At 35.4% G+C, this 14,405-nt stretch overlaps 2 protein-coding genes across 3 annotated transcripts in view; one reads left to right on the top strand and one right to left on the bottom strand.

The window, feature by feature from the left end:
* Nucleotides 1–14,405, bottom strand: part of LOC118738671 (MOXD1 homolog 2) — a 1,114,343-nt gene that overhangs the window by 56,015 nt on the left and 1,043,923 nt on the right. The gene's annotated exons all lie outside the window — the stretch shown is intronic.
* LOC118738670 lies at nucleotides 4,192–14,021 on the top strand. Of its 2 annotated transcripts, XM_036469577.1 has the most exons (6): nucleotides 4,192–4,291; nucleotides 4,350–4,533; nucleotides 4,592–4,875; nucleotides 11,567–13,237; nucleotides 13,301–13,833; nucleotides 13,888–14,021. In XM_036469577.1, the coding sequence occupies exons 2-6, from the start codon at nucleotides 4,425–4,427 to the stop codon at nucleotides 13,958–13,960; spliced, it is 2,670 nt and encodes an 889-aa protein (XP_036325470.1). In that variant the 5' UTR covers nucleotides 4,192–4,291; nucleotides 4,350–4,424; the 3' UTR covers nucleotides 13,961–14,021. The 2 variants fall into 2 exon arrangements, with proteins under 2 accessions (XP_036325470.1, XP_036325471.1); XM_036469578.1 differs by lacking the exon at nucleotides 4,592–4,875 and having other exon boundaries at nucleotides 4,204–4,512.

Genomic DNA, 14,405 nt, shown 5'->3' with positions numbered 1-14,405 from the left:
AATTTTTACTCGAGTTATCGTGTGCACAGACGGACGGACGGACGGACAGACAGTCACCGCTTAATCGATTTCTCTTTTCATTCTGATCATTTATGTATACATTTGTCTATATCTATCTCGATTCGTTTTGCCTGTTACAAACAACCGTTATGTGAACAAAGTTATAATACCCTTGTGCACAAGTGCGCTCGGGTATAAAAAAGCTATCAATGGGTAGGTTCAGAACCGCAACCGTTGCTAAAAAACATCAATGATCGTTATGCGTCTTCTGAACGACTTCATACATTAGCTGTCAAATTCAACTCTCAAACCAACCAACATGTTGTCTCAAATGATCAGAAAAATATTACGATCATCTAACACGCAACTATTCAGTTGATCAGAAGTACGCAACAACGCGTTCAGAAGGTGCAATCGCACCAGTTACTGAGCTGTTGCGTCTTCTGAACGTGCCCAATGAAAATTCGTTTCTCTTTTGAAATCAAGTTATATGGCTGCGTATGTATGTACATATGTACATATTTCGAAATTTATTTTATTTGTAAAGGCACTCAAGAAAAACTAAAAATTCATATAAAATTACGCACAATAAATGGAAAATAAATTTTCTTCTATAAAAAATTTCTTAAATCAGTATGCAGCTCTTAAGTAAAAAATGCTCGTACATCTCGTCGCTACCATGTCCAACTATCGAATGTGAAAATCGGCACTTTTCAAAATTTTGATTTGCCACTAATAATTTTATTTCGTATAGCAGTATTGCTTAAGTTGTTGTTTTTGACAACTTATTTGTTGGTTAATGACTGCAAATAGTTTTATAGAAAATTAGAGACGAGAAATAATACTTTCATAAAAATTTAAGTACATACATATGTAGATTTAAAAAGCTGCTTGAATACAAAAGTTTTATGAAAATGTCACATTAAACAACTGTCTTAATCTACGTTATTTTTTATAAATAAGGCCGTAAACATTTCCTTACATCGTCAATTTCCATATTCTATTTTTACTCTTTCAATTTCACTGACCAGCGCTGCAAACGATATCAACTAGTAGGCTAACAACCAGAATAGAAATTTAATACGCAAGTACTTACCGTACTACAAGTATACAGAGAGTAGATTTGCCACTCCCTTTTGGCAGCAGCAAATATTTCTCGTACGCGATGAGAGAAAGTAGAGTACCTACTTTGGTGGAGTAATAGCAAGTACGTCAAGTATTTACTCTCTCAACGCCAAGTAGTGTATGTATGCGGAAAAAGAGTAACAATGTGTTGGGAGTAGAGTACAATGCAAGGAGTACTTATTGAACGAAATGCGGCAAATACACTTGCGCTGGACTTTAATACATATGTTAATCGTAAATCCTGTTTTGTTTGTATAACTTGTGTTTGTTTTTGAACTTTCTAAAAAGAGAAGTATTTTGGCTAAGCAGTTACTTAATTTTGAATGATTATAACTTTTATAAGATAATATTTATTTCACTATGATCCTGTAAAAACAAAGCAACCTAACTGATTTAGCGCTATCGATAGTGCTATCGATAGTTTTGTTTTTTTCGAGACTATCGTGAATATTGATAGTTTTTCTGAAAACTATCAAAACTATCGATGGTGTGACTATCGATAGTTTGACACCTCTAGTACAAACGCAAACTGACCGGCTGCTAGCGGCGCATAAGCTCGGTAGCTGCTCACACACGACTTGTATGTGAAAGCCGAGTAGCTCCCGGAGACTCCCGTTTGCACCACTGATTAAAACAGTCAGGAAAAATTAATCAATTTTGCTTCTTCGTTTGTAAGCGAAACGGCAACGCTGAACACAGCTGCAAATTAGAAAATAAGAACAAGAATCTTACGTCGCTCGAACGAAAATATTTGAATTAATAGAAAACAGAATAAATTCGAACGTCGAGCAAAAAACATTGATTTTTATTAATATGAATCGGCATCCCTACAATACAATTTTTCATGCATACAAAGTCCATTAAATAGTCCAATAAAAATTTGGTGCTTTTTTCAAGAAAAAACGCGATTTTTCTTGGGTTTTAGTGATTTTTCAAATTCAGAATTTGGCAACACTGCGTCCACGGGAGCTCTCATGCTTCCGACAACCGTTCAAGTGCCGCGTTTGCTAGTTTCGTGAACGAGCATTCGGAATACTGGTTTGCAGTGTTGCCAACTTTTGAGTTTCAAAAGGCACCAAAACTTAGAAAACAAAGCGTTTTACCACACTAAAAGCACTAAATTTTTTTAAATCAAAGGATACTTTTTTTCATAACAGCTTATAGTATTTAACATGCTATGATGGCTCATGCTTACGAAGTAATACCGAAGTACTGCACATTTAAGCTTGTATTAGTACTAAATTATACCCTAAGTAGAAATTAGCAAAAAAAAATTGTGTTTTCACAATGTAACCTCAAACATCGGCAAAAACGTGTTTTTGGCACTTTGAGGATGGATACCTCAAAATTCTGGCGTGCTAGAGTAATTCTGTGGCCAAATTTGGATCATTACCAAATAATTAAAAAGAGACGATGTGTTTTACTCAGGAGGTAAAAAAAAAATAAATTTGGCGAACTGTGTAATCAATCAAAATATGTACAATTAGAAAAGAAAACAGAAATACTTAAATTACCCGTGTACGGGAACGAAGGTTTGCAACTTGGGCTTTTTATAAATCATGGTTGCATTTTAGTGCATTTAAATTTATTGATTATTGTAAATTCAGTGCTGCCACAGCTTTAAATATTTCAAATTATTTCATTTGCATGAGAAATTTGAGTTTAGAAAAAAAGCACTAGACACAACCATTTTTTTGTGTTTTAATTTCACGGTTGCCGTTTTGGTCCATTTCTTTTCGTTTGGTCCATTTCTCCAATTGTTTTTAAAATGGTCCATTTCACAAGCCTTTGGTTAGGTTATTATCACCCTTTAACTTCATGCAATAGTTTCGCGTTTTAAATTGTTTCTATGTAATTGATGAATATTCCGCCCTATGTTGAATATCGTCATCGTCAGCCACGTTACTGATGCGCTGACGATCGTCGGCGATGTCGATGACGATGTTCCGCATAGGGCCGATTGGCAACAGCTGCTTAAAGTGTGAACACGCCTTGCCACTGATCTTCAAATATGGCATGGCTAATCATCTGTCAAAGCGGGCTTCAAAAAATATCGCGGTTTCTTGCTAATTTCAATTACTCAGTGATCAATTAGGGGATACCCTTAAACCCGAACATGTCTCGAAAACCTCGAAACTTTTCCAGCCTCGAAAAACAACTGTCAAAATCTGTTTGAAAGGCGTTTTCCGCGTGCCTCGAAAACTATCGAGGTAAATTAGTCGCGAAAAAAGCCTCGAAAAGTCGTTCGTAAGTTTCAGTGTTGCCTTTATATCCGAATATTCTACGAACTTAGTGACCTTGCGTTTACATAAGACAAGACAATTGAGAATATATGAATGAATTATTTGAATTCGCTTTGGCTATTGCCTTCGAAAAAAATGTCTTGTGTAAACCTCCAGTAAAAGAAAACAAAAAACTGAAAGTAGGCAACACTAACTGAAAACAGCTGAAAAGAGCTTGAGCAGCATGAACAAAGAGGTAAGACAAATTAGCTTATTTTGGAAAATAAATAGGTGCGTTCGACAAATTTTTACTGGATGGCGTTCGATAACGACAAAAAATTATCCAACACACAAAAATTGAGAGAGCAAGCGTTCATTTTGATGCCAGAGAAGCGTTCATTTTGTACTGGTAAAATTTTAGTCAGCAAAAATTATCCAACACGAAAACATATGATCACAAAACATATGGTTGCCATTTCTGTAAACAAACAAAATTGCATTTTCCGAGTTTTGGTATTTATATGCTTTTTGGCTGCCTGCTATGTGGCTTTATGATAGCGCCAACTAGTTTTTGCTTCTAGAAATGTTCCTGGCGAACATTGAACGTTCACTTACCTTTTTTCTCTATGGAGGCAACATGAATTTCAGTTTGTTTACAAATAAAACATAAACAAAGTCAGCTGGTGTGTTTTCTTCTTCCGGTTTTTGCAAGTAATGGCTAATTTCCTGTTCGTTTGCTTTTTCATCTCTTTGGGAGAGAATTTTCGCTTACTCTCTTGATTTTGATTGTTGGCTGGTGTTGGCTAATTTTGTTATCGCACGCAACTAATAAAACCTTTTCTTTCAGCAATTAAAAGAAAAAACGCCAAATCCAAAGCGCCGCAGAGTAGCGTCAGGGCATAGATGTGCGAAACGAGGTGAAAGGCAATCCGGAAGCATTTGAGGTGTGTTTTTATATAGTACAAGTTGTCGAGCATGTGATTTTTCTCGGAAATTTTGTAGAGGCCTGTCACCCAAAAGTTTTACTCAAACATCTCGGCAAAAAATTGGATACTTTTCCAAATAAATTGGAGTACAATGAAGGGGAAAATGCGCCACCTAAAGGTAGCTTACATGGATGCAACGAAATGGAAGGGGCAAACTGGAGCTGGACTATTGGAAAAGGGTGAGCAAAAAAGCGTTGCAGGTGTGTTGGAGTACGTTAACCCTCCATTGTAAAATATTATCTAAAGCGTCTTTTGCAGAGTATGTGGAAAAAATATGTCAATTTTTTGATATATTGGAGGAGATTTTCGGACAAAGAAAAGGTGTCAACCCTTCTGTGATTGTCGAGAGCGAAAATATAGAAATTCTTTTGGATTACCAAAACGAATCGCTTATACTACCAGACTCGGAACTTGACAAGGTTTCAAATAGTTTTTGCGCAGAAGAAATCACACCAAAATGGTCACCTAATAATGCTGAGTCAGAATATTTGTTTACACCAGAATCTCCATCTGATCGTCTACAGCCAGTGAATTTTGCTAATGTAAAAAGCAAGTTAAAGCGAAAAGAAATTCAAAAGAGAAAGTCTAGCCAAAATGTAGGTGGTGTAGGGCAGTTTCTAGCAATGCAGGAAAAAAAATTGGATTTCGAAATAAAAAAATTTGATTGGGTAAAGGAAAAAGACAAAAATGAAGCCAATTTAAAACAAATCGAACTTGAGCAGCTATTGGAATTAAAGAAAATTGAAATAGAGCGCGATGAAAGACTTGCCATGGCAAAATGAAATTGGAAAATGAAAGAGAAGAAAAAATAAGAAAGTATGAGCTGGAACTAAAGTTCAAAAACAACATCCATTAATTCCTTTAACTTATTCGATTACAAAATAAGATAATTAGAGTGTAGTTAAACTAAAAAAAGTAATCAGTATTGCGGAGTTTTCGTTTCCAATAATTTTTATTTTCATCACAAGCATAAGTCGACTGAATTGAAAGAATAATAATTTGAATTATATGATTATATTTTGAATTATATTTATTTTTAATAAGTATTTATGAACAGTAGCAGAAAAAAACGTGCACTGATTAATCATGTTAAAATTCCTCTGCGTCTGAGTAAATAACTTTTTGCATATTTCTTATTAAAATATAGGCCCCTATTATGAGTTGCATTCGATTTTCGACTGTGGTCGAAAGTGCTGAGCGAACGAATTTTCATTTGGTATTATGGCGCTCATTCGATGAAGAATAGCGCTATTGTGAATTTCGCTCGTTTAGGTTGTTCACAATCAGAGTTGGGCAAAATTTATTCGAATGACGAATAACAAATGAATAAATTGTTTTTCTTGTTATTCGTAAATAATAAATAATTTTGGTTATTCAAAAAAAATTATTCGAATGACGGATAAATTATGTTATTCGTTATTCGAATAATTATTATCTTCATTAATTATTCGAATAACGAATAAAATAATAATAAAACAAGTAATTTATGTATATAGATATGTACATATATTTATGTATAAAATGATAACCGTTTTCGTTGTTGTGATTTAACTCAAACCCCTAGATAGATTTAAATCAAATTTTCGGAGGTTATTCCATGCGCATTAAGTCCTATTAAAGGCTACTAGAAAACTCCTTTGTGGCGATGGAGCCGAGTTATTTATAAAAGCCGTATTTATGAACTGATTTCGTTCAAATTCAAAATGTGTTCTTCCTGCATGATGAAAAATACTTATGCGAAAAATGGACCCGCTAGGTGGCGCTACAGTTGAGTTATTTAGAAAATCCCTACTTATTGTACAATCATGTTGCAATTCATAATGGTGCTGCAGTCGAAATCATTAGAAACCCCATATGTCTGGACTCCTTTGTTTTTTATGTTTATATTATACGAATTTACGATGTCCCACGTCATCATATACCCTAAATGCGACCTTGCATCTACCTCCACTTGATGAAATTGCTCGGGCGGCCATTGCTGCAGCAGTAAGACTCAAGGAAACCAGCTCTTGGATATTTTAAAAGTGGCGAATCAGCAAGGAAAGTTTCGACCACATCCTTCCAATTCCTATATCAATGGCCAAATTTTACATCGAGGACGCACATCTGTGCTCTTCAGCATCCTTATAAGGACTTTTGTTGGCCTACATGACATAAGACTAGAGGTTGACGCATCGGACCAATGTTGTAGTTGCAAGATCATAGAAGAAGATTACGCACGCTTAGAAAAGATCTCACAAGTGGAGGTAAAGCTCATGACATTGAAAGGAATTTTTTCTTGCATATAGCATCAGAGCGCTATTTTTTTGGCAGAAATATGTGTGAGAATTTTTACTTTACCCATATTTTGTTTTCAACGCTATTCTTGCATTGGCCAACGCAAAAAATCTTATCAGGGGCCGCGAAACCATAGGGAATGGGCTAGTATTCTTGATAAAATAGTAAACAAAATTCAGCTAACTTACAATTCTTGACAATAGAAATAAAAAAAGGTGGCTCAATGTGTTAAAAATGAGTTTTTATTCATTATTTAAAATAACGAATAAAATAACGAATAAATTATTCGCAAGCAATTTATTCACGAATAATTTATTCATGAATAAGTTATCTGCGAATAATTATATTACGGATAAAATTTTATTCGAATAATTATCTAAATAACAATTTATTCGAATAATGCCCAACTCTGTTCACAATAGTATATTTTTCACCGCTGAGAAGCTTTGTTTACAAATCGAGCAAACTAAATAGTGTGCTTATACATATTTATGTAAATTTGTTCGAATTAAAATAAAGTAAAAAAGAAAGCAAGTTTATAAAAACGTGGTAAAATGAGTACAACGAGTTCTGGTTCAACGATTCGTCAGAGGATGAGAGCTTAGTAAACTGGCCAGGAGTAGCAAATGTTTAAGAGAGTTTAAGTTTATTAGTCTTTCGAATATATTTTGATATAAAATATATTTAAGAAATTTGTCTACAGATTCTTTAAAAAGTTCCGACCATCTAAAGAGGCGTTTGTGAACCAAATCTATTTAAAATATTTTAAAACTATCAACAGCGCTAGGATTTTGTTCTCAGAGATCGTGCCAACAGAGTATTGGGATTTTCTTTCACAAGTAAAGCAGCCTTTCGAGCTTGTGTTTAGTATTCACGATGTTAGAACTGCATGAAGTTAATAAAAATTGTTTAAAATTAGTGTCTAGCCGCCAAAATGTAAGAAAACATATACAAAATCATACATTTTTCACAATTTCCTAACACTTCGCTACACCATCGAAAGCAAAATTCTGTTCGACAGAAAATTCGATACTCAGCGAAAATTTCGACACGCTTGCATAGCTCATAATACGAATTTCACTTTCGATCTTCGATTTTCGATAGCCAGCGAAGATCGAAAATCGAATGCAGCTCATAATAAGGGCCATAGTTAATCCTACAACAAAACTCAGAGCTCCAAACTGTGCGAAATTCTCAAAATTTTCCTTGAAACTTTTACTTTTTTCTAATATTGTAGAAAAATTTGGGTATGCAGTTATGTAGTTTATTGAACTTGTACTTTACAAGTTTGAAGTAGCTGAGATTTACCGTTGATTTTTGTTTTTTTTTCTTCCGACTTGCACTTTATTGTACTAAAATTCAATAAGTTACAAAACTATAAAATTTTTCCTAAAATTTAAAAATTTTAATGAAAATTTGAAGCATTTTTTTAAGTTGTACGCAGAGTTTTGAATTTTGTGAGTTTTGTTGAAGGATAAACTATATTTTTATAAAAAATTTGCAAACATTTTTTTAGATACAGGGGCATTATGCCGCGATTTATCAGTGTCCAGTTTTTTGTGGCGCTACTGAATATACAAAGTGCAAACAGAACAAATAAAAATGAATTTCATTAATTGAATTTATTTTGATCGAGTTGAAATAATTTCAGGTTTTCCATTTCTTTTATAATTTCGATTAAAGCTCGTCGTTTTAATTCCCCTTCAATGACTGGGAATTGTTGATTTTAGGTTTCTAGTTTATCGTTCTCATTATCAGCATCCTCCAGATTCTCAAATTAAAAGTAATCGTCATTGTTTTGCTCTAATATGATGTTGTGCAAAATTCCGCACACCAAAATCCAACGACAAGCTAATTTAATACTTGAATCGTATTTTATTTGAATTTTTAATTCCTTTAGGCTGTTAAATCTCTCCTTCATAATACCAAAGCAATTCGGATGCGATATTTGCTAAAAATTTTATTAAAATCGTTCCGCTGCTGCAAAGTACCATCGTTTGAATTAGATCGAAATGGAGTTATAACAGTAGTAGTTAGCTTGTAGGCACTGTCGGCAGCTATCCATTCGTCGCCGCTAAAATATTTCGGTACCTTTGTAAAGAACTTGCAATTCCTATAAATTCTGCTGTCGTTCACACTGCCTGGATACCCAAGTACCATACTACGAACTCTAAGCTTATAATCGCATACAGCTTGAAGCTTTAAGGAATATATGTGCTTGCGAGAAAAGTACGACTCGGGATCCTCTACGGGTTTTTCAGCTAGCTTTATTTCTGTGCCATCGACGTAACCAATACAGTACGGCAACTCGTGGCATGTGTGCGACACAATATTTTGACGTTCTTTAGAGTCGGGTCAGAACAAAAACTTATCGTTTATTTTTAAAATTGCGCCAAATACTCGATCCGTAATCCTTTGCAACGTTCCACCGTCGCCAACTCCTAAATAGCTTGCAATTTTTGCTACTGTAGCTCCCTCTCCTCGCTAGATCCTAATCGAAATAAAACGATGGCAAGTTGTAACTCAACAGGGAATTGTTTACAAGATCTGGGTCCTTGGAACAATTCGTCACTTTTAATTAAATTTGTTATTGTATTAAAGTTTGTCCAGTTTACTCGTACTAATTGCTTAAATCTTTTTTCATCTAAATTTGGTAAGACATCACATATAAACTATTTTGACTTTGGAACCGTATTAAGTCGAAAAGGGCTGCTATATCGAAAACAGCTTACAGACAGAGTGGACAGAAGCCATTCATCAAGAATTTTTTCTTTTTTTACTTGATTGCATCCTGCGATTGGTTAAAAAATATGTAACTATAATACTTATTAAATTAAAAGAAGTACAAAAGTACAAACCGTCACTTGGCCCAAATATTTCGAGCATCATTAAATCGTTGACTGCGTTTTGATCAATAAATTCATACAATTTACATTTTTCACTTTTTCGTGGCATTTTCAATGCTGATTTTATATTTATTTCAGCTGATGCGATGTATTATATGTGTATGTATGTATACAAAAAAACTCTGACTGAACTGTCAAACTTCGGAATTTCTCCATTGTTTACGAGGCTGAAAAAAGGTGCATTCCCAAAAACAGCCTCGAAAACTTTCGAAGTTTTCGAGTCTTCCACTTTTCGCGTTTAAGGGAGTCCCCTAAATATTAAAGTGGCTGGCAAAACTATGGAAAGGTAGCAAAACTTAAACCATAGCATTTATCACATGAAAATAATATTCGATTTCTGTCGAAAAGATATTCAACATCTTGAAATTATTATACCACATACAGTTGTTTCTGCCACTGATGTATCAATTTTGCCCCTACTCGACCAATTTCCTGCATTGATAAATGATGCAGACATAATTGAATCTGAATTTCTCAAATTCAGGCTGAGTGAAGGTACCTTCAAAAACTGTACCAATATAGAACGTTTTTGGGATCAAGTAAGTTTGATTAAAAATGGATTGGGTGAAGCGGCCTTTGGAGAAATTTCTGATTTAGTTCATCACATTTTTATTCTGCCTCACAGTTCCGCAGCAGCTGAGCGCAAAGTTTTTGATTTAGCATTAATAATAACGAAATTAAGAAACAAATTATAATTTAAAACATTAAATAATATAACGTTAATAATATACAATTGTAATGCACGTTGGATGCAATATAAAAAAATCGTTATAAAAACTGAATTGGCATATTTTAAAGAGGAATAATGAGCTCTCATGCTTTCGGCAACCGTTCAAATGCCGCGTTTGCTTGTTTCGTGGGCAAGCATTCGGAGTTCTGGTTTTCCGAAGTCAATATCAGTATGAGCTGTTATAAGTATCGTTCACATGCGGTGGCTGTATTTGCCACACAGCACGCTTTGGGCTGGTGTTCAGTCATCCACTAATTTCTTTTAGGTATCGATACTACTAAGGCAGTCTGCACACGGGTCGTATAGCTTTAGACGCGTATTAGATGCTACATACGAAAGTTGTACGCTTTGATAACGCACACGTGCATTTAAATGGAGGGCTGTATACGAGTCGTCAGCTTCACGAATTCGTCAAAGCAAGCTAACTGCAAATCGCTTGGCGTACAGCAGTGTTGGTAGCTAGGCGTACGTACGCTTAGAAAAGAGAAAGAAATTTGTTTACAATTTTCCGTGTGCATGCATGCATTTCATTAAAAAAAAAAGCGATAAAACAATAAAATTCGTCCAAATAATAGAAAAATAACTGAAAATTAATTAAAGAAATAATAATTTTGCATCACTTAACATGTTTTGCCTTGAGGCGTTGCTGCATAAAAAATTGTATACGCGTCTAAAGCTATACGAACCATGTTCAGACTGCCTAAGTCAACGCGCTGCTCAGTCGTACAAAGCAGCACTAGAAAAGATAGGGCGTTTTCGAACTGGCTGCCGAGATAGGTCGATATTCCACTCAGCAGTCGATTTGGACTCGCTAGTTGGCGCTGTCACTGAGATATTGGAAATTCGTATTATGGTTATGTTAACTTCATATCGATACCTGAGTGGAAGATCAACCTATCTCGGAAGCTAGTTCGAAAACGCTCTATTTCCGAATTTTATTGAAAAACACCCATCTCAGAATTTGGTTGAAGAACGCCATATCGCAGCACATTTTTATTTTGAAGCTGAGATAGGGCATTTTTTAACCGAATTCTGAGAGGGCATTGTTCAACCCAATTCTGAGATAGGGTGTTTTTCACTAAAATTCTGAAATGGGGCGTTCTTCAATAAAATTCTGAAGTAGGGCGTTCTTTAAAAGTTTTCTGAGATAGGGCGTTTTCGAACTGGCTGCCGAGATAGGTCGACATCCACTCAGGTTAAGATATACATACTTACATATGGGATTTTGGCTTTTAGCATTTTAATGAAAGTAATTTTTTCCTTAATTTTAAATATACATACTTACATATTTACATATATGTATGTATTTCATTCAAACAGATGCTCAAGACAACAAGATATCGTGTTACACTCCCACAAATGCGATCCATTCCACCTATTTCCTTCGGCCAACAAGACACCGAAACCGACGAAGTATTTCAAATATATAGACCTGAAAGGGCTGCTTCGGAAGACCATTGTAATTTATCTGACACGGCTACTACGGAAACCGCTTGTCAATCGATCGATGAGAACACTCCAAAGGCCCAAAGAGAAAGATCAGCTTCCAAACAGAAAAGCGCAAGCGTAGAATTGAAGCCACCTCCTAAAATAGAAGCAATGGGAGAATTAAATGAAATCCAAATCAAAGAATCGATTGCTTGGCAGCCGCATGAAAAGGAACTAAACCAATTTTGGAATATGCCGTCCAGCAGTGACAAGCGAGAAATTCTGCTAGGGGATGAGTCTCAAGCAAAATCCCTTTTAGATTTGTTGCGAGAAGGTGTGTATGATGAAGACAAATCACAAAATTGTGAAAATAAAAATGTAAATAACTTGAATCAAAAACTTTTCGACCGACATAGCATTAATTGTCCGAATGAAAATAAGGGATTTGCATCGCTGCGTCAAATTTATACAAATAAGGAAGTGGCTAGTTTATGGGACTTGTTTGTAAAATGTGATGGGGACATAGATTGGACAGTTGATCTTCTTTTAAGAGAGGATGAATTAATGACCCCGCCGGGTAGTCAATATTTTGAGGCAGCACCTGAAATTGCCGATGACTTTCAATGTACTTGTGGCAAGCAACCAAACATTGCAGACGATAGTATAACGACGGCGATTCCCCCAACACCAACGCCAACTTCGCTTGGAATAGGCACAAAACCTCAAAGGCAACGATCGCGAGCCGCGCGCGTAAATAACCGGACAAATCCAGAGATCCAAGAAATAACTGAGGTTATAGCGAATCGCTTTGTTCTTGACGGTAAGCAATTTTCACCGCATATTCGAAAGCTTCGTGAAATGCGGGAAAAGCTACGAAATCCCCAAGGAAAGTGCTATGCCAGTATCGAAGTTCAGACAGACCCACTAAATGAGGAGGAACATGGCGACGATGATGCTGACGCCGAAGTCAATGAAATAATAGAAATCAATATCGGCGAGGAGTTAGTAAAACAATTGAAGTATATTTTTCAATCTGAAATGACATCATTGGTAGAAAAATTTCCCGATAATCCCGTTTTGAACGTATTCATGCCTCGAACCTTAGCCAAGGAGCTATATATGCTCTGGATAGAGTCCGCATATAATCAACTTGAAGAGCAAAGGCAAAGAACTAGTCGCGAGGATGCAGACTTTGCCCGTCTTCTGAAAAATCCAAAATACGAAAATTATTCGGAGTCACCCGGAAACATACAGGAGTTGTTAGATATGGAATATGCATGGCAGATTTACAAAAATGATCAAGAAACTGAAATTCAAAGAGCAACCAATATACAACAGCGGTATCACCCAAGTGACCTCGCCGCTCACCTAACCCAAATTAAATTATGCGAAGACTTTCCAAAAATTCCGCGTGAAACTCTTGTTGAAATTTTAACTGCTCATGACAATAACTATGACGAAACTGTTAAAGTTCTCAACAGCACAACGAAATCGACAGATCATCACACATTTTCAAATTTGCATAAAAAATTGTTGGATTGTACTTTAGATGAGCAAGAAATGGTAAATTTGCAACATAGAGTATAAGTACACATGTTGTTTATATTATTTCATTTAAACATACAGATAAAAGAGGAACAAGAGAAAAGCAACAAAAACAGCGGGTACATTGAAGCCAGAGAAGATCGCATATCCAAAGGGCCTCTGCAGCCAGAAGAAGCAAAACGAATGGCGCTGCACGATTTTGAGGAAATGCGAAACCTGGCGGCACATCATTGTCAACTCAAAGCCGAATGCTATCAAAAAGCAAAAGAAGCCATTCAAAAAGGAAACAGTGCTGTCGCTGTTTATTATTCGCAAATCGCCAACTTACACAAAATGAAATTGGATATGTACAATCACCGCGCAGCCAATTGTATTATGGATGTGCACAAATATACACAAAATAACCCAGAGCTTTTAGACTTACATTACTTGCATGTGATGGAGGCAATCGGATGTCTGGATCTGTTTATAGATCGCCATATTACCGGACTGCGGGCTGCTTCTCGTAGTTATAAGCACGTATTCATAATCACTGGTCGTGGTCTACATAGCACAGGTGGAGTTTCCACTATTAAAAACAAAGTTAAGACTCGTCTGAAAGAGCGCAACCTTCGGTAAGTAATAACCTAATTTTAGTGTTGATTTTTAAAGCTTTTCTGTTTTTATAGGTGGACTGAGGTTAACCCAGGATTATTGAAGATAAAAGTTTTTTCAGCATCAAGGCACTCCAAAAATATATAATGTACCTATTAGACCGTTCGTTAAAAATAAAATTTGGTTTGCCGGGCTGAAAAAGATGTCTTTTGGTCTAAAAATAAGCTGTGCAAAATTTTATTCGAATATGATAACTCTAAGTACTTGCGCGTTGCATTTGACAATTTAGAAAACCATATGCATCCTGGGAAAATTTTTTTTAACAAAATAGTTGAAAGTCGTGAATTTTATAGTCATTTGCTATGTAAAATAACTCACACAATCTGAATATGAGGTTGAAAATTAAAAAAGTAGAATAGGTTTTAAGAATTTGCGAAATTATCGTTTTTTTTCAAATTGAGAAAACAACATTTTCAATTTTTTCCAAAAATATCCGGTTGTGATTATCACACCGCAAAAAGATTAAAGGTCTTTGAAATCCATATGAACCTGCTATACAATGTTTTGCAATCAAATTATCAGTTTAAGAGTT

Source organism: Rhagoletis pomonella, unplaced genomic scaffold (genome assembly GCF_013731165.1).
Source record: "Rhagoletis pomonella isolate Grant_MI unplaced genomic scaffold, Rhpom_1.0 Rhpom_scaffold_00005, whole genome shotgun sequence".
Taxonomy (NCBI): domain Eukaryota; kingdom Metazoa; phylum Arthropoda; class Insecta; order Diptera; family Tephritidae; genus Rhagoletis; species Rhagoletis pomonella.
The sequence above is the reverse complement of the archived record's forward strand: the minus strand, read 5'-3'. Positions and strand labels throughout refer to the sequence as shown.